A 25,239-nucleotide genomic window follows, 5' to 3' on the forward strand; every position below is an offset into this window, starting at 1 on the left:
TAAACGCCTCCCTTTCGAAGGCAGGATGTCGGTACGGATGTTGATGAATCGGGGCCGAATCACCTGCATTTATGAGGCGCTCCGTGACGCTGGTTCTTTGAATTGGGTTGGCGACCTAACACACTATAAATTATGAAAGCAACATTTCTATGCTTCGTATCACTTACAAACTTGTGATTTAGTGCACACTGCGACGCCGCTCGAGTAAGCTCAACACACCCCGAGTTTTCTGTTAGATATCTCAAATGCGGTGAAGTCCACCTGTAATGCTGTAATAAATGCGTGACCAATCGTGCCATCGAACCGCTGTTCTTCAGAACGACAGCCCAATCATTGTCTAATCGGTCTAATCGTTGGGCCATGGTTGCTCGCGTGGTTCTCTCGTGACAAAGTCACTCCTTGAAACGCCCAGCGCGTGCGTCACATTCCAGGTTCTCGCATTCTACGCTCGTGACAGCTGGCGCTTTGAGACATTGTGTTAGACTACACGGACTCCGAAATTGGCCCACGTTTTGATGTGTGACGATGATACCTTTGAAGTGGGTGAAATCCGCCTATAAGGCTATTGCAGTAAAACGCCTGTCCTGTCTTTGCTTTTCTCGGTCTATCGCATTGCTCAGCAAGAAGCCACAGGCAGGATTCCTGGTAGCCGTATGCAAAAGCCTTCGGCTACATCAATTTAGGCGCACGTTAAAAACATAACTTTGCCTTAATTTGGCCAGCACTCGCCTAAATGTCGTGCCTTATGGTGCTTCGGAACGTTAATCCCGGCGATTGATTAAACAATTTCATCGCTCTCACGCTGCGTCGCCACTATGCGTGGGCGCAGACATCTCCGAAAGGTCACTGGAAAGAATGTCCACCGCATGGTACGCGGATGCAGTTCATTGCTGGTGTATAATTCTATCTGTACTTTCTGAGACATCGTTGAAAGGAGGTGGGAGGAGAGGGTAATTACCGTCAAAGTGCCAACATAGCATAGCTAAGGGCACCGCAGCATGGTCCGACCGTGGATGTTCGAAAAATCCATCTTACACAATCTCAGTAAGTGCTTGTATGGTAGGAATGAGTACAATATTAACAGGGACGAAGAATCGCTCAGAACACGTGTCAAATATGCACCGCACAAAAAGTGCCCTCCCTAAAACCACATTCTGCTTCCACCTCCATGTACTCTCAGCACCATATTACGCCTTCATACACAGCCATGTAAACTACTGCATCTCAACATGGGGTCATACCTACTCCGTTCACCTCCCCCATTGATTAAACTTCAGAAACAAACAGTTCGCATTATCAAATTTGCTCCGCAGTTCTAGCCTTCTTTCCCCATATTTGTTGATCTTAATATTTCGTCTTTGTCTAGCCTTTATTTTTGTAATACAGACATTATATTCTTTGAAATTCATAACCATGACCTCACTTTAGACATTTTTCCACAAATATGTGCCCTCTATATTTAGTCCTAACCTTGCTCGCTTCGCTATTCATCGTAACTTCCTCATGCCTATCACCCGTACTAATTACGGAAGATCCGCTTTGGTTTTCTCTTCCGTAACATTTCGGAATAGTTTACACGCTAATATGATATATGCATCTTCCTTGCAAATGTTTAATAAAAACCTTGAACAATTACTGTTTTAAAACTAAATATATTCCCATCTACCAGTGAACTTATATATGCATGCACTTATATACGAATTTTTATTTTTTTAATATATGTGCTCTCTTTCGTTTACTTTGCTTTTTCACTTTGTAGTTTACTAGTTTTACTTGCACAGGAAGTTCCGTCAACCACGATTGAACTTTGGAACCTCCTTCTGTATACGCAAAATTATGTATAATTTCTAATGTATGTAATAAACTTCAACATCGCGGACCGTCCTAACTACACTAATGTTCCAAGGAATTCTCGAACAACAAATTTGTGTCATTCACTTAATTTGTGATATGTCTATAACTAAGTGAGAGATTTGGCCAGAAGCGCTATTATTATTATTATTATTATTATTATTATTATTATTATTATTATTATTATTACTGTTGTTGTTGTTGTTACAAATATTACTTGTTACTTGTTACAAACATTTGAAAGGAAAGAGAGTGAGGAGGAGGCGAGCAATTGTCACCGGAAGGGGAATGACGCCTGCCTACCCTACAGAAAGCAGGAGAAAAGCAGAACGACGGAAGATAGGTAGAAGGAAAGGAAGCAGGAAATAAGGAGCGAGAACGATGCGTACACACACAAGGCACTTTCCGTGTTTGCGCCCTCCATTTCCTTCAGTAGACCGCACCTATTTGCGAAAGAACAAATTCCTTCGAATTGAGTTTGTAGCGAGAAGTTAGGAAACATCGAAGTAGTTTTCTCGCTTTAAAAAAAAAACATAGCAAAATAAGCTTGATATTCGAGAGAGGCATTTGAGTTGAGCTGTTGAGGGCTGAACGGGGTGGCATGCGACTCTCACAGGTGTGGAACGACGCGGCAGCCCAGGTGGCCCTGAGCCTCTGCACAGGCACGAGTCTGCTACAACTGTTGGGCCGACGCGGCAGCAAATACCGCGGCCTGGTCCACGACGCTGTCATCGTGGTGCTCGTAAACATTGTCGTATCCTTCTTCAGCGGTGTGGTGGTCTTCTCCTGCCTGGGATTCGTTTCCAAGGCCATCAACAGGACATGCATCAAGTTCCTGCAGGAAGGTGAGCGTCCACCTCCTCTCAGTCTCGTCCTGTTAGCTACCACACACTCGCCTGAACGTGGTCTATAATGGTGCAGGGTACTTACTGCTTCTGAACGTTAATCCCGGCAATCTATAAGCCATTTCATCACCTCTTGCGCATCACTACAGGCCCTCGCACGTGTGGTTGTAGGCTGTCAGTCACCTCATTTAAGCCACGCGAGGCGAGACTGGAAGTTGCACTGAGGCTGGGCCTATGCTTGTAAAAAAGTAGAAACGAGCTACGATAATTGTAATCCACATGTGTCCGTCGAAAGGATACGCACACTCCAAAGCACTGCACTATGATGTCCAGCAGTGTCGTCTACTTGGCGTTCTCGATAGCAGCCGCAAGGTCTGTGAATGTATATGCTGCAGAGGAACCCAGTGCGTGATTTCGATTTGTCGTCCCGGACTGCCCAGGATTGCATGAGACATTGCGTACGTCAGAGCTCATTGGCTGAAAGCATTGTCTCGGGGAGTACTGGAGGCTCCGGGAATAGAAGTCTGGAGTGACGTAGTTGGTGTTGTCGTAGTACGCTCGCTTTCCTGACGCGTGCAGAGCGTGGCTGCGAGATGCATATATGATTATATGATTTGTCAAACTGTGCATATACTATTTCTCATATATAATTTTTCAATATTAATTTAACTTGGCCTTAAACGTTCAGATAATTCTGATCTGTGTTTACACATTGACACGTAATGATCATGCATACTTTAGCAACGTTAATGACGGCAGTGGTAACTCCCCCTGTTCTGGCGACCATTTTACTTAAGAAGACTATTTGGAGCCGTCAAATTTGCTAATCAGTGTCTACGCAGTGCATAGGTTTCTCAAAGCAAGATAAATAAATAATTAATTGAAGTAATGCTTTTGTTTGATTTTAGCTCCTACATTAAAACAAATAAATGTTGCGAAGCTCTGCAGTCAATGGGCTTTTATGATGTGGAAAGCATTATTAGCGGGTTTTAGCGTGTCTTGTATTCCGGTATCGTATGTGGTCAACGGGTTAGTGAAGGCGCAAACGTGAGTGGTCGGAATGGTGGTGTCACCTCAACCAGGCAAACACAGAGCTATTATTTCAGATACCAAGAGTAGTCTACGTCGCTGCTGGCGTAAATTTTCGGCAGCGGCGTAATCATGAACTCGTTGCTTTCCGAATGTCTGTTTTTTTTTTAAGAAAACAACACTCAAGAAAAGCGAGAACATGGCTATAACGCATTGTGGTTAGGCAAAGCGCCAAAATATGTCGCTACCAGCATCCGGTAACCCGGTATTACGCAAACGCCATTGCGTATACCGTGATACCGGACGCGCTAAAGCTCTTTATTGAACTCTGTGGAATGTGTATGTCTTTCGCGCAGGGATTTCGTTCGTTCCGTCCCACGCACTTGTTAGTCGTACAGACGCAGACATTAGATACTCGCAGGTACCTAAGAGGGGAAAAAAAAATTACGTCCTAGTGGTCGCCGATGCCCGTTCGCCGCAGTACAGTTTTTGGTTAAACAGATTATTAGTTTTATGGACACTGCCCAGCCGTTGAATAATGCGTGACATGCAGGGCAAGCCGGTATCTATAAAGCGTGCGTAAGTCTTTGACAAAACATAGACCCGTTCATCAGCATCCGTTCCCATTAGGCGCTAGCAAGCGACCTAAAAACGGCGCTTGATCGAGAAGAGCCCTTATTTTTATCTCGGCTGCATTATGGCGTACCATTGAACTGGGGCGTCGGGTGTGTTTCTTCACTTGCGTACATTTTTTTTCTGATTTCCCGGATGTTCACTCCCTCCACAACTCCAATGTCACCTCGACCGTATCTCCTGGCTTGATACGCGGTCCGGAGACGTGTCACGCGACGCACACGTACCAGATTCCGCCAGCGTTCCCGCGTCTGGAAGGCCAGGCAGCGGATGCGCTAGATTTCCTCTACAAGTGCTGCGCAGATTGGCGAGAAATTATTTCTAAATCGAGGTCTAACGCGAACAAAAACTGCCTTGCTATGATAAGCATATTCAGGAACATTCTTCGGCGTTTTTCGTTTAAGTTTCTTTATGCTCTTGCGCAGGAATAACGAACAAGTTCTCAGATGAGCGGCACACCTGCTGAAAGAACTCGTACGCTAATACTTCTTTTAATGCAGACATACAAACGTCTCTTGATTTTTACTTCCCCTTTCCCTTTTCGACAGTATAGAGTAGCTAATCGGGCTCAGTCCTGATTTAACTGCCTGCCTTTCATTTATCCTTATCTATGTAAGGCAGCGAAGTGATACAACAGCCATCGGAATATGTGTACATTACATTTCTTCGCATAATATTCGGCTATTGAGTACCAAATACTGCCTACTCTGACTGCGGTAACCTTACGTGGCTGGCTTTGGAACGTGTCCGTACGCCTGTTACGCAACTTCACAGGTTTCTATCTTCTTTTTTGCACTTTGACTCATTATCGAATTAACAAATATAATTCGTGGCTCTACCATTTGCAGCCTCTGTTGCTACGGTGTTTTGTTGCTTACTACGGAGGTGGCGGGCTCGGTTTTCGGCGCTGATGGCCACTTCTCGGTGGAACGAAATGCCAAAAAACAAAAGAAAACAATTATGTGGTTATTCAAAGTGGTTGGACGTCGCAGAACTCTATGTCGTTAACATTAACCTGGAGATATCTCCTTCCCCGGTCCCCTCTAACCACCTGCCCAAGTGCAAAGTCTGGTAGCGTAGGCGCTGATTTTGTACGTTAAGTTTAATCCATGTCTCAATTGCATCCAACATGATAATCGCGAGGAACCAGCCTTTGTAGAAAAGCAAGCCGAACCATCACCGTGAGATAGCTGCAGTAATGGAAACGAAAATAAAATGAATTGTTTTGTGGTTTTACATGGGCGAAAGCTACAGCCAGGGTAAGGCACGCGCCATAGTGGGTGGCTGTTTGGTTTTCGACACTTGTAATCTTTTACCGTGCATCGAAAATCGCGGCAGGAGTGGAACGAAGCCGAGCGATTTTCCATTCCGCCGCGATCGCAGCATGGCCACCGCTGCAGAGCGGTGGATCTTCGACCATGTGCTTAGTAATGGAATGTGATAGCCACCACAATCAGCCACCGTGGCAGGTCACAAAGAAAGACAGAAAGCGAGAGAAACGGTACATGCGCTGCCTCAGAACCAGCTATTGGAAAGACAAATGCATTCCAGTATGTTTTAAGACCATTTTCAATACGAATCGAATACTGTCAGAAGTGAATCGAAACGAAAAATGACACTTTTTAAATTATTAACAGCCGTTTTCACCGTTGATATAAAACGACCTTCACATACTATATTCAGAACGTTAGCAAGTTTCTCTCATTATATCGTTACGAATAGTTATTTCATTAAAACACAAATGACGCATTAGCACCCGATAAGCAATTTATTCGCATACTCTGTTGGCGAGTACGAATGATAGTTGTTTAGCCGGAAAACGTCTGGCTCCGAGAGCGACGTAGCGGGATCCACTACACGTAACCTCTCTTGCGTGTCTGCTATATGGCCGCCGTGCTAAACTTTATTCCAATTCTATGCTTCATTGCGCTCAGTTTGTTATCTGAAATATTCGTGTTTACCCTAATAGGGACTGTTTCATTTGAAACCGAATCGAAAAGGACAATATTCGATTCATTATCCCAAGGTGTCTAATATTCGCCCACCCCTACCTGTAACAAAACAATTTCGACTTTTGAACGGGCTCCCAAAAGCAACAGCGTTCTGGTGGACCGTGCGCAGGATTCGGCACCTTGTTCGCGGTGATCCCCGCCGCACTGGCCAGCCTTCCGGGTTCGGTGGTGTGCTCGATCCTGTTCTTCGCGCTGCTGGCCCTGCTCTGCCTGGGCCGCATGGAGCAGATGATGCTCGCCCTGCTCACCTGCCTGCTCGACAAGTTCTCCAGCGCGCAGCTGCGCAAGCGCTACTGCCTGTTCGTGCTCGGCGTGTGTGGTGTGCTGTTCGCCGCGGGTGTCATCTTCACCACGCCCGTGAGTACGCATTCCGCGAGCGCTTTTGCGTACCGCTTGCAATTGGCGGCCTGTCGTACAGTTTGATTGCAACTCGTGGCAATCACACTTGGTCGCACCAATTCCATGCAATGCAGTGTGAACCAAGGGTGACGTCGGCCAGCCGATAACGAGAATTGACTGTTTGTGTCATCAACTGTTCGTCGTTGATCATCCCATGCTGAACAGCACCTCAATAGAAAGAGAGAGAGAGAGAGAGAAAGGGATAAAAGAAATAGAGGCAGGTAGGGCAACTAGACTTGGCAGATGGCTGCTATACACCTGAGGAGGAGGGAGGGAATGAAGGAAAGAAAGAAAGAGAGAGTGAAGACGGACAATACGTTAGGTTGCTCTCATAAGCTTGACAATTAAGGCGTAGAATGTATACCCATAATTGGACACTAAAGTCTGTCACGGAGGGACCAGGGGGCAAATGACTGGAGTGTTCCCCCTTGCTTCTTCGGAGACAAAATCTGTTCTCGTTCCTTATTCGCGTATGCGACCGAAGACGAACATTTTTTGCTGAATTGCTTAGTTTTTTTGTGAGATGGCGCATTATCTCACGTGCTCCTGCTCCACGCAAATTTGGTCACTCGCGGTACGAAATAGCATGAACTAGAAAAGAAACTAAGCTAGTAATTGGAACATGCCAAGAGTAGGCAACTTTTCCTTCTTTTGTTTTGGTGAAAACTTGCGTCTGGGGTAGTGAGAAAAATAAAAGAAACTACAAGCGCGCAACTTTGCATCGCGCAGAAACTGTGCCAAAGTCTCTAAGAACCTGTTGTCCGTTATTATTTTTTTTTTGCGGAAAAGAGCAAGAAAAGTAAGAACAGAGCAGTCCACCTCCCTTGTGTGTGCTAGGACGCACAAATTTGAACGCAGTCGTCGCGCAGAGAAGTCGAATTCCAGGAGACTCCAGATTCGTGTGTGGACGATGAACGTAGGAAGATCTCTGGGAGTCCAACGCCCCTACACGAATAAAATCTTAAATTGCTCTTCTATTGGAGCATCACTTTTAAACTTTTTTCCTTATAACGTCTGCTCTTCTCTCTCTCTCTCTCTTTTTTTTTGCTCGTAGTTGTCTTGCACCTTTTACTGCAGTTCTCTCTGACTCAATTTCAAATCAGCGCATGTAAAAGCACTCCTGCAAACAGAATCTTGGCAAAACCATTTGAGTCGGTTCTTTGTGTTTTTTGTTCTATAGAGGGAAACTCTCAAATGCAGAATGAGTGGCGTTATTAACACTACTTAAATTATCGAGTTCTTACGCATTTTTTAAAACTTGTATTGGAGCTAGTGAATAAACGTCATGCCGAATTTAGAAGTGGAATGGCATGACCAACGATATGCTTCGTTATTTTTTCATTCGCTTTGATGCAGGCTGGGATTCACATCTTGGCCGTGATGGACGCTTATGTCTTCTCTTGGACAGCGTTTCTGCTGGGATTCCTTGAGTGCGTCGTCATAACGTGGATATACGGTAAACTTACTTTTTTTTCTTCGGCCTCTGTCGGGCACACCGGGCGTAATATTTGTTAATAATAATGCCGATGCAGTGTGGTTCACTGTGTTGTCTGTTGCCTCCACGCAACATGTTCAGTAAAGAGAAGTATTCGGGATTACCTTAATTTGTAATTATGACAACACAATATGAAGAAGAAAAAACGTTGCAAGGGCAAGAGCTAACCTGTTATATCGAGAGCACAGACGATGAATTAAAAGAAGCTGCAAAACGTATGGTTAGATTGCAGAAGGCTTAAAACTGAGCTCCTTGATACATATCTAAGAAAATACTTGGAAAAAGCGCAAGAAAAGAGAGAAAAGATATAAATATTAGATTAGACAACACTGCGTTCGTGTTGCCGAAATTTGTCGTCTTATTTATTTATTTATTTATTTATTTATTTATTTATTTATTTATTCATTTATCTTTTTTTGCATCGTGGTCAGGTATTCTCATAGATGTGTGTAATTTTCCTACTAGAAACACATAAATATTTATTAATTCAATGCGTACGTGATCGGACAACCACAATTTTTATTTTTTTATGTTATTTGCTTATTCCTTGCCGGCAAATCTCCTCGTATTGTCTTTCCTTCCGTATCAGGGTTCAAGCAGTTTGCTGAGGACGTTGACACAATCCTTCAGCAGACACTTGGGAGAGGATGGATGGTGATCTGGTCATTTGTCACTCCAGGTGTGATTCTGGTGAGTGAACTTCGTACATAGTTTTGACCTCCACTGAGTGGTAGTTTGAAATAGAGGAGGCCACGCTCACACGTAGCAGCATATTTCTTACGGCTGCTGCCAGTTAGATGTGATAGGAAAGAAACCGTGGCGCGCAGCACCACTTGGTGGATACGCGTCTTTAGGGCTCCCTGCATTGCATGAGCTTACCTGCTGCTCGTGTGGCGTGGACGTCGTTCCAGCATTTGTGAGTCCAACAGTTGTGAGTCTCAGCATATATGTGACCGCCAGTATCAATCACCGCCTGCATCACCGCCTGCAAACTGAATAAGGAAACTTAGCGGTATTGTGCGGCAGTTGAGGCAGGAGGTCCGCAGTTCATACAGGTGGGCCACAACGAAGTATGGAACCTTTCCTGTAACGATGGTTTCTGGCGTTTTGTGTCTCCCGGAGAGTGTGAACACTTAGGACGTTGCGAATGTTCACTATTGGGAATTGTGTAGTTCGTGTACATAAAGTACGAAGCTGGATGTATGTAGTCCTTGGGTGCTAATTGACATCGTGAAGTTTCATAGCGCTATTTGATACTCTAGTTTCACTCGATTAAAAGGTTGAACTGGATGTGGCAGGTCCTGTTATGCGTAGAACATACAAACATATTGATTACGAATGGGTGCTTAGGTATGAAAGCAAGCGTAGTCGTCGGCTGTAGATAGAAAAGTGGACTGATGACGTCAGAAAATTATAGGGTATAGAATTGAGTAAGTTCACGCTGGGCACGGGTATATGAACATCGCTAGGAGGAACATATGTCTTTTGTGGCGCACTTCAATAGGCTGATGATAATTCATAACGCTGATGAGGGAAACGAACAATTGCATTCTACTATAGTCAGTGACAACCAGAGGATTAAGTGCGAAGTATGCCGCTGCTCAAACCAAATATAATTTTAATAGATGTGTCGGTAAATTACGTTCGTTTATTTTGATGACGGCATGGGTGAGCGGGGTAGGGGAGGGGGTGGAGCGCAGAAGCGCAGAAGGAAGACGCAGTGTTACTTCATTGATGGAGCTCGTAATAAATTTGTAGATTGTCATCAAATAGAGTATAGTATCGTCCATCCGCTTTTGTTCATGGACTTCGCAATAAGGGTGAGACCGAATCGAATACGAATCGGATAATGCCAGAAGCGAATCGAATTGAAGCGAATATTGAATAGCTTTCGGATAGTTTCTGAATAGTTTTTCAATAGTTTTGGAATAATGAACAGTCTTGTCAAAATTATTGTAAAACAATGTTCACTTAAAGTTAGCAAGGCTTTGTCACTACGAAAGGGTTATGAGACGTTGTTTAATGAAGCACAAATGGAGTATTACGAGCAAAGAAGTAGTGTTTTGACATACACAGGACTCTTCAGAGTATGCGAATGATCGCTTTATAGCCTGTAAACTATTGCATCCTAAGTGACGCAGCCTTCACCACTACGCAAGTTCTGATGTTTTATGTAGATGCTATGACCGCGTGGGTAAACAATTACCGTACTTTTGCTCCAACTTTATGTATGACTGAGCGAACTTGGCCTTTTCATATGTTTGAAAAGTACTCGAGAAACGTTCGCACTTACGAATAGTGAGTATTCCATTCAGTCTTCGAATCGAATAGGATATTACTCAATTCGTTATTTGAAAGTTTCGAATATTCGCACAGCCGTATTTCGTATGGTATGCATAGTATACATGAAGCCCATATTAAGTGCTTCTTTTTCTCCGTGCCCTTCCCCGTAGGTCACATTGGTGTTTACCATATTTGGAAGCCCCGACATCTCCTCTGGGCTCTTCAAGAACTCATTCTGGGGACCCATACTAGGATGGACTCTTTTCGCAGTAGTTATAAGCCACATTCCAGGATATGTCATTTACAAGATCGTCTACACAGGCTGCTACACGGACGGAAACCGGTGGGACGTAAGTGACGGCACTGGTCCTTTAATCATGCTTCACTTTTTCTCTTCTAACTAGTTGTATGCTTTACGACCAAAGCCTAAATTTTGTTTGGATCCATGAAAGGGGAGGGAAAGTCGACCGTTAACCCGAGGAAAAGAAAACAGTTGTGCGGGAACCATCGGCGATGATAGTCAACGTAAGCAGAGTCCTCATTGTAAAGTACCCTGGCCGAACGCTTCTATTCGCTTCATTAAAGGAATTATGCGCTGAAGATGCATGGTTGTTGCAGTGCGAATATTTTGTTCGTGAAATGTTTGGTGAGCTCACAGCCCTTTCAATAGTTCGGAACACTGGATAAACAAGTATTTCCAAAGAAATCACTAAAAACTATTAGGGAGCACTAATGAAATCAAAATAAAAAACGATCACTGTATAGTTAAAGTGAGTGAAGTGTGCGTTTGCTTAGGTTCTAAATTAATGCAACAGTTTTATCACTTCGAGTGTTAGTTGCTTGGGGTGTTGTGATCGACTTTCTTGTTACGGAGCATATGATGCTAGAATGAAAGCGAGGACATAAAGACAAAAGCAACGTGTATCACGGCCTATGCCTTCGTATCCTCCGTTACTTTGCAGTCGCATCTATATAAAGTGCGCGCTAAGTCCGGGCCGGGGCCCTGTCCTATCAGAACATGTTTTTTATATTTGTTTAGATTATGCACAGTTTTATAATATTACCTGTGGCGGACAGCACGATCCTAACCGTTGAACTGGATTGCTCGAAGAGACGCGCATTACTTTCACGATAATCCAAAATGTATTATCGTATAAACAAGAAAAGGTGGCTAAGCTTTATCTAATTATTCTACGGCACATATCGCTGTTAAGTAATTATAACCGGCGCGTTTGAAGGGCATATCCACTTGAATCTTATTATGAAAATGGCACTGGTTTTGACAAGTGCGCCGTTTAACATGTGAAAAAGAAATGAGCTGATGGTTCCGTTACTTCAACAAAACGCCTTTTTGTAGAACGAAGGGCAAAAATACCTGGGATGCCAATGTATTCGGTCTCGCACTTCGCGAATTAATATCAGGAAACGAGTCACATCCAGAAAATTTGTTCCAAGTGGATATGCTTTGCAAATTGAACGGCTACTATTGGTATGATTGCGATATGTGCCGTGAGTAATCAGCTAGGAGCTTAATGGGCGAAATTTTGAAGATTGCTTGAATATGCATTCTAATTTTTGCAGCCAGTAACGTCTGCCTCTTCGAGTAATCCGGCTCAATGACTTAGAATTGCGCTATCCGCCACAGGCGATCGTTCAAAAATCATTCATAGTAAAAAAAAAAGCACCCAGTACTATAGAGCAGGAAGAATAACCACGAGGGCTTTCTCCTAAGCGCTGGCGCGTTTACCGGTACGGTGAAAATGTCCATCATCGCGTTCGCAGGAGTTCAAGCGGCTGGTGAAGCCCGTGCCTCTGTGCACCAACGTGATGAAGGCCGACAAGAACGCCAAGGCTGGCAAGGAAGCCGCGGCCGCGCCGCGAATCCTCGTCATTCGCAAGAAGGAGGCCAACCAGCAAGGGCAGCTGTACATTCCTTACGGCTTCGTCGTTTGCCCGGAGAAGAGCCCCAAGGCGAAAGGAGCCACCCACCCCAACAAGCTGGTCTTCTCATTTCCGGACGTCGTAAGCGGGTCTTTTGTTATTTCCGTCTCTGCATGGGCGAAGGAACGTGCGTTTATCTATGTACGAAGAGGTTGCCTCCTACATCACGAGCCAGCTGTACGCCAAGGCTTCCAGGCTAAACACATCACAATGCTCTCGCCTGTAACAAAGGGAATGAAGCGTTATTAAAGAAAATAATAGAAATGTCAACACGTACACCACACACTACCATGCTAGAGAGTCAGTGCAAGGAATATATTCACCTTGTTGAATAATTCACCTAAAATTAACTTCGCTGTGTGAACATAAACAAGCATATGGTAATAATTGTGAATAACATCGCAGTTTCCCGCGCGATATCAGGTAAGACCTGTAGTTTCTCTGATAACGTCTGTGAGGTGCGCGGGTCTCCGAGAACATTTCTCGCACGCTGCAGGAGCTACAGACAGCCATTACCGTTAACATCACACAGATGACTCCAGCAATCCACCGTGTGTGTAACAATGTGCAGCGTCGGGTGCAGACATGTTTTCAAGCCGGTTGTGGACATTTTCAGTATCTTGTAGTTATGATTGATCTGCCGTATTTAAAACTTCAAATTTTAAAACACCATTTCCACTCTACTGTTCCTTTTCGGGCACCTGGTAAATTTGCTTATGTCCGGCACGAAGCGCGCTTTAACGAGTTTATTATTCTCCAGTGACGAGCAAAAGCCTAAAGGCAAGGAGTACTACGAAAACAATCCGAGGACACCTATACACTTTTTATGAGTTGTGAATGCAAAGGCATTAACGTTTAATAGAACGACGCTGAGGGATCCTTCGCGCAGGCGCGCTGAGACTCTTGGCCTAGCGGTTCCTAGATAGCACGAGGCTGGCGCGCCTCGATCTGTGACGTCATTCTACCTTACCCGACTGCAATGAAATCTAACAGGAACGTTCCCTAGTGAGCCGCGGTGATTTTGACTTCACCGCTTTCGTCACATAGGGCTTCGCAATGGAAATTTCGCTTCAGATAGCATGTCATAAAGCAGTCTGCTCAGGCCTGCTATCTAAGGTTTAGCCCGATGGTCAGGACACTTGGCTAATGAGCGCGCGCTAGTAGGTTCGAAACTCTCTACCGGCAATGTTTTTCATTTCAAGTTTATTGTTGTTTTTTATACATTGATTCTTTATGGCGATTAACGAGGCGAAGTTAGAACGCAGGCTAGACCTTTCGCGCAAAAGGAATGCGCTGATAGCACAGGCTTCCGAGAGCAAGGGTGACGTGGCGTCGTGGCGATACCCTCTCCACTCGCGCAATACCTGACGCGCCAGTGGTTGTTCCCTCTTGCCCGCTCTGCTCCGACGAGGCGCGCACGTGACCTGGCGTCGCAGCTAATGGGAAATATGGGTGCCGTTTTGCTGCCAAGACACCGGCTTTTTCGCTCAATGTGACATTTGATGCTCTAGCATCAAAAAGATCGGTGTTTTCGTAGGCGTGATGGCACATTGCGAGCTTTTGAAAATCATAGAGATAGGCCGCATCACGGATGGAGCTTGTCAACTTCTATAGTTTAAAACGAGAATTTCTCACGAGTCCTTAGTGACGAGAAACCTAAATGTCCCAATGTGTAATGCATTGTGATACGCCATGTCGGAGGGCGCCGGATGAATTTTGACCACCCAGAGTTCTCTACCGTGCGGCCAAACCTCAACACATTGCCGTTTATGCAGAATACCCCTGTAATCAAAATGCGGCCGCCGTAACTGGGAATCGAAAGCGGGAACTCGTACTCTGTAGCAGTGAAAGGTCATCGCCACTGATCCGCCACGGCATGTATTATCTGTTGTTCTTCAGTAGGAACAAGGTTAAATCTTCTGTCGGATGATTAAGTAAAGTATTCTAACGGGCAGAACACGTGGCCCTCAAATTTTAGTAATCCTCTGTAAAAACGCCACCCGCTGTTCCGTGTACTCCCTCACGCAATAGGAGCAGTTGTGAAATGAGGCATAGATCTGGAAGGAGACACATCCATCGTGCGAACACTGATGATTAATTTCAAGTCAATTTATCTAACAGTAAATGCACGGGAGGGACTCCTGGGCAGCTTGACGAGGGCCGAAGGTCCATTGCACCACGTTAGATACATACGTATTACAGCAGGTACAGCTTAAGCAAGTTCATCAGAACGTGCTTACACAGAGACATACACCAATGCCGCTATAAAGTAAAACTATTCCAAACTTTTCTATTCCAATTCTGCAATCAGCCCACAGCGATTGGTCAAAAAATGTTTTGGCCCACCCCACTGCACCTGTCTGTCACGCGACGTCACAAAAACCGCGATAGCTCCCCATCTGATATGACGCGTATACACTGATTATGCATAATTTGACAGAACAAAACAATGATAGTTATTTCTGATTCGATGTTTTTTTGCCATTGGCCCTCGGCTATTGGTCAAAAGATTTTGGGCTGCAGCCACTTCACCTGCCTCTCACGACGTCACAAAACCACAAAAACTTACCGCGTCAAAGTGACGCGTACGCGTTAAAGGTGCATCAATATGCCGAAAAAAACTGAATTTTCTTCTGAATAGCCGCAGGCTGCGTCATTCCGAAATGAATAAAAGATGGCGGCCACCGATCGCTCCGGCACTGGCTATTCGCCCCCGCCAGAGATCATGAGTTTATTTGCATGTAATAAAACCTTCTGCGTGGCCGTGCAACATTTTCGAGAACTTTCGGTGCGTTTACGACCTCGTTCTGCCAACTCTTCTTTGCTGAAGATCCGTTTTAGCGCCATTCTTAAGCTTCCGTTGCATGCCACCGCGATCATCGACGAGCCACCGCAAGCTACGTAAGAGAAAGCGGACCAATCGCAGACGTCGACACCACCCTCTTAATCCGGTTATCGATATTCAGTGCAGTGGTTCGGCCCCATCGAATCTTTCTCCATTTGAGCATGCTCCTCGCCTCTTGTGAGCCAATTAGATAACACAAGCCGCTCAGTGTAGGCAATGTTGTTCGTTTTTCAAGCAAAGTGACCTCCTATGAACGAGGAGAGCGTTTGATTGGTCTGTTGAGACAACCCTGCGGGTGACTGCTCGATGCTTGCGCTGGCGGTTACGGAAATTTGACGTGAGGAGATTGGAATAAAAACATATTGGAATAGTTTTACGTTATGCGGCCCCAACACACATTGGAAAGAAAAATGGCTGCATATTTGTCCGAAACACTTTAGCAGCAGTACTAGAGCGAATTTCACTCGCTGGCTGATCATAAACCCGAACATTCATTACTCAGGAGGCAACTAAATCACCTAATAATTTCATTGAGCAATGTATAACATTTCTTACTGATTGCAGAAAAATTTATAGTTGCAAAACATTACATAGATGCAATGAACAAACGTAATAGAGCAACGCGTTGGTTCGAGTTGGTTGGCAATCCGTACCTAATACTGTTTTAGCGCAGAATTTATAGAAACGACAAAGGGACACGAACAGACTTGCGCCTGTCCCTTTCGTGTCCTTCTGTGGATTTTTGTAAATGCTGCGCTAAAACAGTACAGATTAATACAGCAAGACGGCAATAGTAGCGTAAAACGTGATCGGGTATAGCTGTTTCCTGTTGAAATGTACTGTGCATTTGTATTTATTATTCCGAAAGCAATGATATTGACACTCTAGGCGAATTTCTGTCCTCGTCGTCGTAGTGTGGTTCTGTATAAAGTCCGAGTGCGATAAAATCGCGGCCGTACGCATTGTGCTCTAGGTGCTTGAGAAAGCATGCGGGCGTGAGCCGCGAAGGATGGTGACTTGGAGCATGATGTCATAAATTAGTCACCCACTCTTCTCGCACGCAAAATGGAGGAAGGCAGAGATGGTGTGCACCATCTTCTCGCGCGCACAACGGAGGTAGCGCGGAGATGTACGTGCATGGGCTAGTCAATTGTGTTGTTAGGAGGGTAGGATAGCACGCGTCTCCGCTTCTACTCGGCCAGCGGCTGCGCACAACGCGGCTGATAACGGCCGCTCGCGTCTTATCTTGGAGACAATCTGCGGTAGTTTCGAATGTTGGCCGACCAGCTAGCTGATAACTTCGTGTGCGCTGTGTTCTCACGCGCCTAATTTGCGTAGACGCGAGAGGCAGCACGCAGGGGAATTCGCTCGCGGCTGCTTCCGCTCTCCATCAAGCCAGCGTTCAGATAGCGAGTATCCGTGATCATCGAGTGAGATGTGTTGATGTTTGCCCGTGGGCGCGTGAGACCATTGTCGTTAATTTAGTTAGCAAGTGAATGTTTTACAGCTGATAAACGTACTAACATCCTCCGCATATAGCCGTCTGATAATTTGCTACCGCAATCAATGCTTCCCCTTTTGAGCGAAACTGGAACTTTTTAAGTATTGTAGGTCAGTTATGCCTTAGAAATCGTAGTTTGAAATTAGTTCAAGTATCTTCCTGAGAACGTTTGTCTTGTTTGGACGTCGCATTACAACAAGAAGATAGAGAGAACAGTGAGGGCTCAAGTCGAATGTGCGTTCTCGTCCCTCTTCTATATTTGTCCAGGACCAGTCGTACAGCTTGACGGACAGCAACGTGACTCGGCTGATGCCCCCGCCGCGGTGCGACGAGATCTTCTTCTACACGCCGCAGATGTCGCAGATGCGTAAGAAACTGCAGCTTGGCTCCATGGAACAAATTCCCCAGTCTCCCTCGAGCTCATCGACGCACGACCTATCGGAAAGCTGTAGTTCGGAGCAGTCGGACACGCCCAAGAGGGATGACCCCCACGTAAGTATATAGCTGTTATTTTTGTTGAGCTGCATATTGATGAATGTGTACCACAGAAGGGCAAGGAGGCGTAAGCGAATGGTTACCGTGCCCGGTCACTCACTCACTCACGCGATGTTATTCATTATTATGCATTTGACGTTGTTTTCATGAGCATGCAGTACAACTATAGTGATGGCAGGACTTTAACAAACGTTGCGCCATCCGCGAGCTTCTGCGGGCTTATTGTCAGAACGCATCTGAATTTCTTGTTACCCGCCATGTTGGCTTAGTGGCTATGGCGTTGCTCTGCTAAGCACGAGATCGCGGGATCGAATCCCGGCCGCGGCGGCCGCATTTCGATAGGGGCGAAATGCAAAAACGCCCGTGTACCATGCATTGGTTGCATGTTGAAAAACTACAGGTGGTCAAAATTAATCCGGAGTACCCCAATATGGCGTACCTCATAATCATGTTATGCTTTTGGCACGTTAAACCACGGAACTTGAGTTTATTGTTCGTGCCATTGTTGAAATTATTCAACCGATCGATGCGCAATGCTACGAAAATGGGGAGCCAGGGAGATTCGCCAACTTTATTTACAAGCGGCTATATATGGTCGGAGTTGTCTACGCTGGTGCAACATTGTCATGTGCTGCTTTAGGGATGCGTGACCCCTCGATGACTCCTGGTGTAAGAGAAAGGCTTTGGATGGATGCTGGAGATGTACGCCTCTGCACGACGACTAAATGTTGCAGTCGTAAACAGGCAAAATAATCGCGAGAAATTAGTTGTTGCTACGCTGGAATGCGAAAACACTTGTACACTCGACCACAAATGTTTACGCACCACGGTATTTGTTGATTTTTTGAGCAGCCTGTAAGATCATTCAATTTCCACGCAGCCTGTAACGGTAGTCAGTAAAACAAAACATCACAATACTGTTCACGTATACTAGTAGAGACCGTAAGTGCGAATGCTAGGCTGCGTTGTGCGGCTGCGCAGATAATCAACTTTTTCTCAGATTTTGTGTTCCGTATACATTTCTCATCGAGTGTACATGACCTGGAGCTCCACCTGTCCTGTTGCTTCTTGGTTTTCCTTCGTCTGTGTGGTCGTGTTCATCAAGAGCAGTTTTCAATTGATCCATTTCGGCTAATTTGCTGATAGACCTAATACGGCTCAAAGCGGACTATAGGGCTTAACGTCGAATGGACTTGCGAAGGATTTTCCGAGGGAATTTCGAGTCCGAAGGAATTTCTGAAGGATCCTGGGTTCTTCTTCAATTCTACTTTCCCTCCTTCCCAACCCACACATACACACATACGCACTATTTCTTAAAGTAAACCATTGACAGGCACTTAAGAGAAATAAGAGAAACAAAGTGGGTTCCTCTCAAGATCTATCACGCCAAACATGCGCACCAGATTCACAGAACATTGCAAACGCTATTTATTTGGCGCTGCATCAGTATTGAGCTTTGAAAGCCTTATGGTGGACCCTGGGGCACCGTTGTCAAAATGGTATGTGAGAGCTTTGATTCAGCAGTGTACAAGCGACAACGCTGTTGAAGCTATACATTTCAAGACACAACTGTGACCCATACAAGATGGGCATTGTTTACCGCCACCATCCCACACTCTTATGATGAAACGTGTAATGTGCGTGACAGACCAGCGCCCAGCGGTCGTAAAACTTCTTCCGTCTGCTCTCCCACGCGTCACATCTGAGCCAGTGACGTTAACTACCACCTCTTGAACTTCTTTCAGGTCCGTCGCGTGAGCCTGGTGTTCACGACGAGTGAAGCGAGCGACGACCGCATCGTGCTTTCCCCGTCATCGCTTTCCAAGTGTTCCGAGAGCCCCGAGGAAGGCGAGGCCAGCTCGGAGAACGTGAGCGTCGGCGGAGGAGCCCGCGCTCGATGCAAGCGGCGCTCTTCGCTTGGCGTGCTCGGGACGAGCGAGCGGAGGGACTCCGACTCCGTCAAGACGTCGCACGTCTGACACCTGACGCGCCTGTGGGCGATTTTGGTGCAACATCAGGCAGTGACGTATACGCCCCCCCGTTCAACGACGTCCTCTGGCTCACGTCGGAATCGAACTTAACCAGATCGGGCTGTACACCCAGTGCCGAACTTTTAAACGCGTCGGAATTGTGCCATATGCAGTACTGCGTGCGGGTAGGGGTTTTGTTCGCAGCTTGTATTTGGAACGCTGTACCTGGGGAGCGATGCAGCAGGTTCTACACCGGTTCCTCCTGCCGAGGTGCCATTTTCGAGCATGTATTGGCGATGCACCTACGTGGCCGCGTGTGCACGATGGCTTCTCTGGGCGGTGCCCTGAGTCAGTGGACCGTGAGCCTTGGCGTGCTAAAGAGTTCTACTCTTTATTGTAATTTAACCTGGTGCCGTATTCTCAGACAAGTACTGTACAGCATGTCGTTTTTCAATACGCGCTGGTTGGCTAAAGGAACTAGACACGACGAAAGGACCTTTGCGATCGGGCACCTTCAACGTCGGCGTTAATTTCGCCCCGCGCAGCCATAACATGCCACGACAGCAAGGGGCCGTGCGAAATTTGCAAAATCAGCGTGTCGTTATTACAGTGCAGCCAATGTGCCAGAATGGTTACGACAAGTACAGTTGAGTGTACCACTGAAAGAACTTGATCAGCAGCGTGACCCGAGGTGGATGAGTACATGCATTTCACGTTTGTGAGTAATCAGGTAATGTGTTACAAACGCGCGGGCCACGGAAAGTAACAACTGAAGACTTCACGTAGTGCAGACATATTTCGCCACCAAAACAAGATAATGACGGTTTACTGCCGGCTTTTTTACGACGTATGGTGGCACACGTTTGAAAGCAGCAATGTATTTGTGCCGTAACGGCTCGGTGGCCGGCCTTTGTAGGCAAACAGGTGAACGCACCAGTGATTGTTAATATGTAATGTTGTTTTGTACGGTTCTTGAAAGACGTTTGAGTATATTATTAATGTGTATTGTTTGTTTTTGTAATGCTGTTATTGTTTTTTGTTTGTTTGTTCCAAACGTTATACTCTTTTGTACTCACTCCATCTGAATGGCTATCGTGTCTGTCAGAATTTCAGCAGCATCCGAATCGTTTGTGCATTTGTCATGTAGCCTGTATATTTATTCTCGCCTAAAGGGCACTTTTGCCAGCTTCACTGTTTTGTTTTTATTTCATCGTTGCATCTATCGTTCATGGACTGCAGTATATCGCGTGTGAAGCCAACACATCTCAAAGCGCGCGTGATGACACATGGGCTACGTCTTTGCCAAGCAGGCAAAGGCCTCGTCCTCTAAAGAGTCAATAGAGTGCCCACTTCGAATTGAGTGAGTCCACTGCGAAGTCTTTCTGCACGAATGCCTGTTGAAAAGCAGAAATAAAAACTGAAGTACAAGTTTTTCTTTCACCCGGCAGTGTTCTTTGAAAGCGTGATGGGAAAGGAGATGACAGCATCTTTGTGTTTACTTGCGTTATCCAAGCGTGATTTTCCTTAAAGGTAAAGGGGAACCACACTGGCAAGCACCCCCAACATATTTAACGTGCCCGAAGTTCACTTCCCAACTTTAGACGTTTTTGTGACTCACTCGCCAACAAGAAAAGTATCACTACTTATCACCACTTTACGTTCAGAGCGAAGGCGATGTGTTGAAGTTTTGAGTTAAAATTCTTGAGTGCGACTCGCACTATACCGATGTTGTAGCACGATGCGGAGAATAGGAGGATGGTGTGACAACTAGCTCTGTCAGGATGAAATGACAACTCGAAGCGAGTAGCTTCGATGGCAACGTACCATACTGTCTAATGACTTAGTAGTGTAATTCTCACGACGCTGTTCTTCTCCTCGATTATTCTACACTGTAATTTAACTACTACATGATGTGTTTCTGGGCGCCGTGGAAACGGCACAGAGTGAGGCACGCTCGTCGCAGGAGCTGGAGAATATTTCGACTGGGAAGACAGGAAGAATAGCGCAGGTAAAGAAACACGACAGTGCAAAAGAGAAGACAGGCTTTGTTTTTAAGCATGAAATGCTTTTAGCTCCCGTTGACGGCGACCTTCAAGTGACCTTGAGCCAAAAGCCAGAGCCGTTATCCGGGCATCATTGCTGACAAGGAAATTTATTCACCCGTAGGCACGCTTACAACTGTGGTATGAACGAAAAGTACAGTATAAGGTACAGCACATGTAATAAATCATAAATCAGTGTCTGCTTGACACTGGCTTTGCCACACATAACAACAACAACAACAAAACTCATTACAGCGTCCACGCAAAAGCATTATTGTCAGCCTCGAATTTATGAAAGGTACCCGGTGCACATAGAGATACAGTCTGAACTCAGGCAAGAGAATTTAGCATTATTCTGGAGGTAGAAAGACTTTGCCTCGGGAGACGGTTATGTACCGCGTAGACCAGGGGCGAAGAAACTCGGCTTCACGGAGTTTGAACAGCTGTTCTTCAAGATGACCCCATACTATCACCCGTAGTTTTCGCATTCTGGGGTACATTGCTATATTTGACTGCCGAGATCGTTCTGCGATGTTGCGGAAGCACCACAAAACCTAGCTAGCGCTGTAGTGGACGAGACTCGCAAACCGATCTCGGCGCTGTGGTGGCCGCACGATGGATATTCCGAACATTCTTGCAACTAGCTTCCAGAAGGTGCGTGCTACAAGGCAGCCCTTTACTACATGCGCGTTGGTCTCTGTTTGTGCGCAATATATGCATTTATCATTCCCTACCATATGCCAGCGTTCAAGCCTGTCTCTTGTAGGTAGAATGCCCCGCTGATATTGCCAATGAAAATCCTTCACTTGAGAGGGCAAATCATGTGAAAGCACGGCTGTCCATGTTTGTGTAGTAGCTGTCCGTGGAGGTACAGCTGTCTCGAGAACAAAACGAGATCATCCGGGCAACCAGTCAAAACCTAAGAAAGTGTGGTCTTTGGCTCCCAACCCTTTGTACAAGACCGCATTACATACGCTAGTTACTGCCCTAGCAAGTTACAAAATATATTGCTTCTGAGTTCTTCCTAATGTTTGTTCACGATGTCACTCAAGCTGTAGCTTCTAGTGCGCCAAGTTTTATTTCCGATAGCAGCGTTCAATAAGCAGATACAGTGCACCATACGCTTGATTGTCATCTTTTGGCGCTGAGACCGGGTTTCCTGTGCTCTCTTCAACGCCAGCGGTCCGCGAGTTCCGCGGCGTCGGTTTTGCGCCACCTCCTTCGAGAGATGGCGCCATGTTACGTCACCAGGCCGGCAGCGTCTGGTGCGCCGCGGGTGGTTGTGAGTAATATTCGTAATTACTCCAACTAATCTGCTTTGCTGGTAGTCATTTCATGCTAACATCTACTCTTTATTACGAGGGAGCCAGCATTTTTTTTCGTTTTGTTTTCGAACAATAGCTCTTACCCACTGCGTGAGATTGACGAAGAAGCAAGTGGTTTTAGAGGCGTGGGAACGTGTATTTTGTAATTTTATAACCAAAATAAAGCTTAGAACATTAGCGCGTGGGTGAGAGAGAGAAAAAGTGGACAAATTAAAATCTGAAGTAAAACTTCATCAAAGTAAACAATAAACAAGTAAACAAGTAAACTTTAAAGTAAAACAATAATCTAAAATAAAAACATAAAACGAATGAAGCAGTAGCTAATTTTGAATATGTAACGAAGCAGTTGTTTTGTGTTCCCAGTGATGTCGTAAATTACAATACAGCCTTCCGTTCGGCTAAAGGCCAGCGAAGACACGTAAAGGAAGAGAATGGCTTGTGAAGCTAGTGATAGCCCAAGCTGGTGAAGTGGAATTTCTGAAGTGTTTTGTCCTGCAAATCGGCGGCAGGATCGAAAACAAGAAGCTCAATAACCTCATGTACATTGTAAAATTAACACAAAGGGGACACAACCAATTTGACACAATATTGCAGCTAAGTTTTGTGCTAAGCGATAACTTGAAACTTTCTTGGAGGACACCAATTATTATTCGTGGGAAAACATAGGTTATGGAAATGGGGAGATGATGAGAGAATAAATTTTGCGGAATATTGAGATATGGAGAAATATGTGTACCTACCTGCGGTGTCATAGGCCAAAGTCAGCAAAGCCTCAGCTTTGCTGACTTAGCAGAGAGATAGCAGAGCCCCCGAGGGATGCTCGTGTGAGTGAATCCGCCATTTCATTCAAGTACACTACACGGTGACCCAGTGCCTAAATCAAGCGAACTTATCGTACGTAACGCGGAACCAGTGAACAAAGTGCCCGTTTAATTGTGAAATACGAGGATACATTAAGTGATGCACATAGATAATCGGAGTTGGTCCCTATAACAGTGAATGAAACATTCTCGGAAAGCTTTCATAAGGCTAACACGATTGCTACTTATTCTGCTCGAAACGTGGACGTAAAATCAGGAAGGTGAAGAGAGCTAGACAATTGAAGATATTCAGGGAAGATCCCTACATTTGCCGTCTCGTCATCCTGAGGGAGAACTTGACTTGTTGTAGCTTGTTGTAGCTGTGCTTACGTAAACACAACTTGAAGGCCATGTAAGCGCGATTACGACACGTCGAAACATGCCGATGATTACATGTTAAGTACTGCAGCAAAAAGCAAAAACAAAAAGAAAGCAAGAAAACAAACGAAAGAAAAGAAAGGAAACAAAACGTAAATGATCAACAATTTATGAACCGTAAGGATGTGGAATATGCAGCTTAGTGTTGGTGTATGAGCTTCCTGATACGAAACAGTGATGGCAATGAACCACGGGAATGCAAAACATATGCGCACAGCTTGACTTTTCAAGAGTACAAGAGGCTTAACTTTACAGATGAGGGCGTCTGGCTCAGGGGGAAAAAAAGGTATCTCCTTGGCTAGGTTTTTTTAGAACCCAGCTCTAAAAAGGCGCATACACACTATACGGCACAACGCAGGCCGCGAAAGTTGCCTCGCGGTAGCTTTTCGCTGGCCCGAAATGGACAGGTCTTGAACAGATTTCTCGCGACTTTCCGCGTCGGTGAGCGAGCCGGGAACGCAGGAGACCAATGAGAGCGGCCCCTTTAGTGACGTGCGCGGGGGAAACTGGTGTCACGTGAACGGAGGTCTGTCTGCGGCTGCTGCTCTGAATCGCGCCCAAGCGTCACCCACGCGCCGCCACTCGCGATCTCCCGATTAGCGAGACAGTCGCGGCGCACATCACTCCGTTTGCAACGTGCCGCACGATACAGAAGATTGTCCGCGTCAGCTAATATGTCGCGAAAGACGGTTTCACTCGCGCGCTAACTGCAGCGAGAGTGCGCCGCCAAGAAACTTCCGGTCACGGGCCTTGTCATTCTACTGCGCCGGAACACAAAGCGCGTTTTTAAGTTGTTTTCCTGGCGGAAAGTCTATACTTAAGTTTTCAGATAAAAGACATAGGCACTACGCCTCAAGACAAATGCATAAACATTATCGTGTAACTTGGGGCAACATTCAGTTGTAAAATTATTCTTTTGTACAGAGGAAAAGTGCTGAAAATCTGCGGTCTTAGATTTTAGCGCACTCTTGCTAGTCAATATCGCAGCCAATGCCTCTCTTGCTCGTTTAATTTAGAGGGCTACGTCAATGAGCAAAGCCGGAAACCGTCCGGCCTGTCTTTATAAAGACTGAAAGGGTCTGCGCTCAAATTTTTCATTAGGGAGTATCGTCGGTGAATTTTTTTTCTTGTTTCTAATGCGAGCTGAACAGCTGTACTAGCTAAAACAGTTTTGCTCGCGGTGCTCTAGATATCTTGAAAACGTGTTGAGAGCAGTCTAAGCTGTCGAAGCAGCGCCTCACAATTCAAGCCAACGTTCATGGACTGAGAACATCGATTCGAGCATCCCACACCTCTACCTAGCGGCGATCTCCCTCTCAAGTGTAGGGAGAAATG

At 45.6% G+C, this 25,239-nt stretch overlaps 1 protein-coding gene across 6 annotated transcripts in view; it reads left to right on the forward strand.

The window, feature by feature from the left end:
- Positions 1 to 20,739, forward strand: part of LOC135902578 (sodium-dependent dopamine transporter-like) — a 131,059-nt gene extending 110,320 nt beyond the window's left edge. For all 6 annotated transcript variants that reach the window (XM_065432751.2, XM_065432752.2, XM_065432757.2 and 3 more), the window contains 8 exons: positions 2,468 to 2,696; positions 6,480 to 6,727; positions 8,126 to 8,225; positions 8,854 to 8,954; positions 10,718 to 10,897; positions 12,330 to 12,569; positions 17,102 to 17,326; positions 19,075 to 20,739. In XM_065432751.2, coding sequence (XP_065288823.2) covers positions 2,468 to 2,696; positions 6,480 to 6,727; positions 8,126 to 8,225; positions 8,854 to 8,954; positions 10,718 to 10,897; positions 12,330 to 12,569; positions 17,102 to 17,326; positions 19,075 to 19,308 — 1,557 coding nt within the window. In that variant the 3' untranslated portion in view covers positions 19,309 to 20,739. The remainder of the gene's footprint in view (positions 1 to 2,467; positions 2,697 to 6,479; positions 6,728 to 8,125; positions 8,226 to 8,853; positions 8,955 to 10,717; positions 10,898 to 12,329; positions 12,570 to 17,101; positions 17,327 to 19,074) is intronic.
- Positions 20,740 to 25,239: the final 4,500 nt, after the last annotated feature.

Source organism: Dermacentor albipictus, chromosome 3, assembly GCF_038994185.2.
Source record: "Dermacentor albipictus isolate Rhodes 1998 colony chromosome 3, USDA_Dalb.pri_finalv2, whole genome shotgun sequence".
Classification (NCBI taxonomy): domain Eukaryota; kingdom Metazoa; phylum Arthropoda; class Arachnida; order Ixodida; family Ixodidae; genus Dermacentor; species Dermacentor albipictus.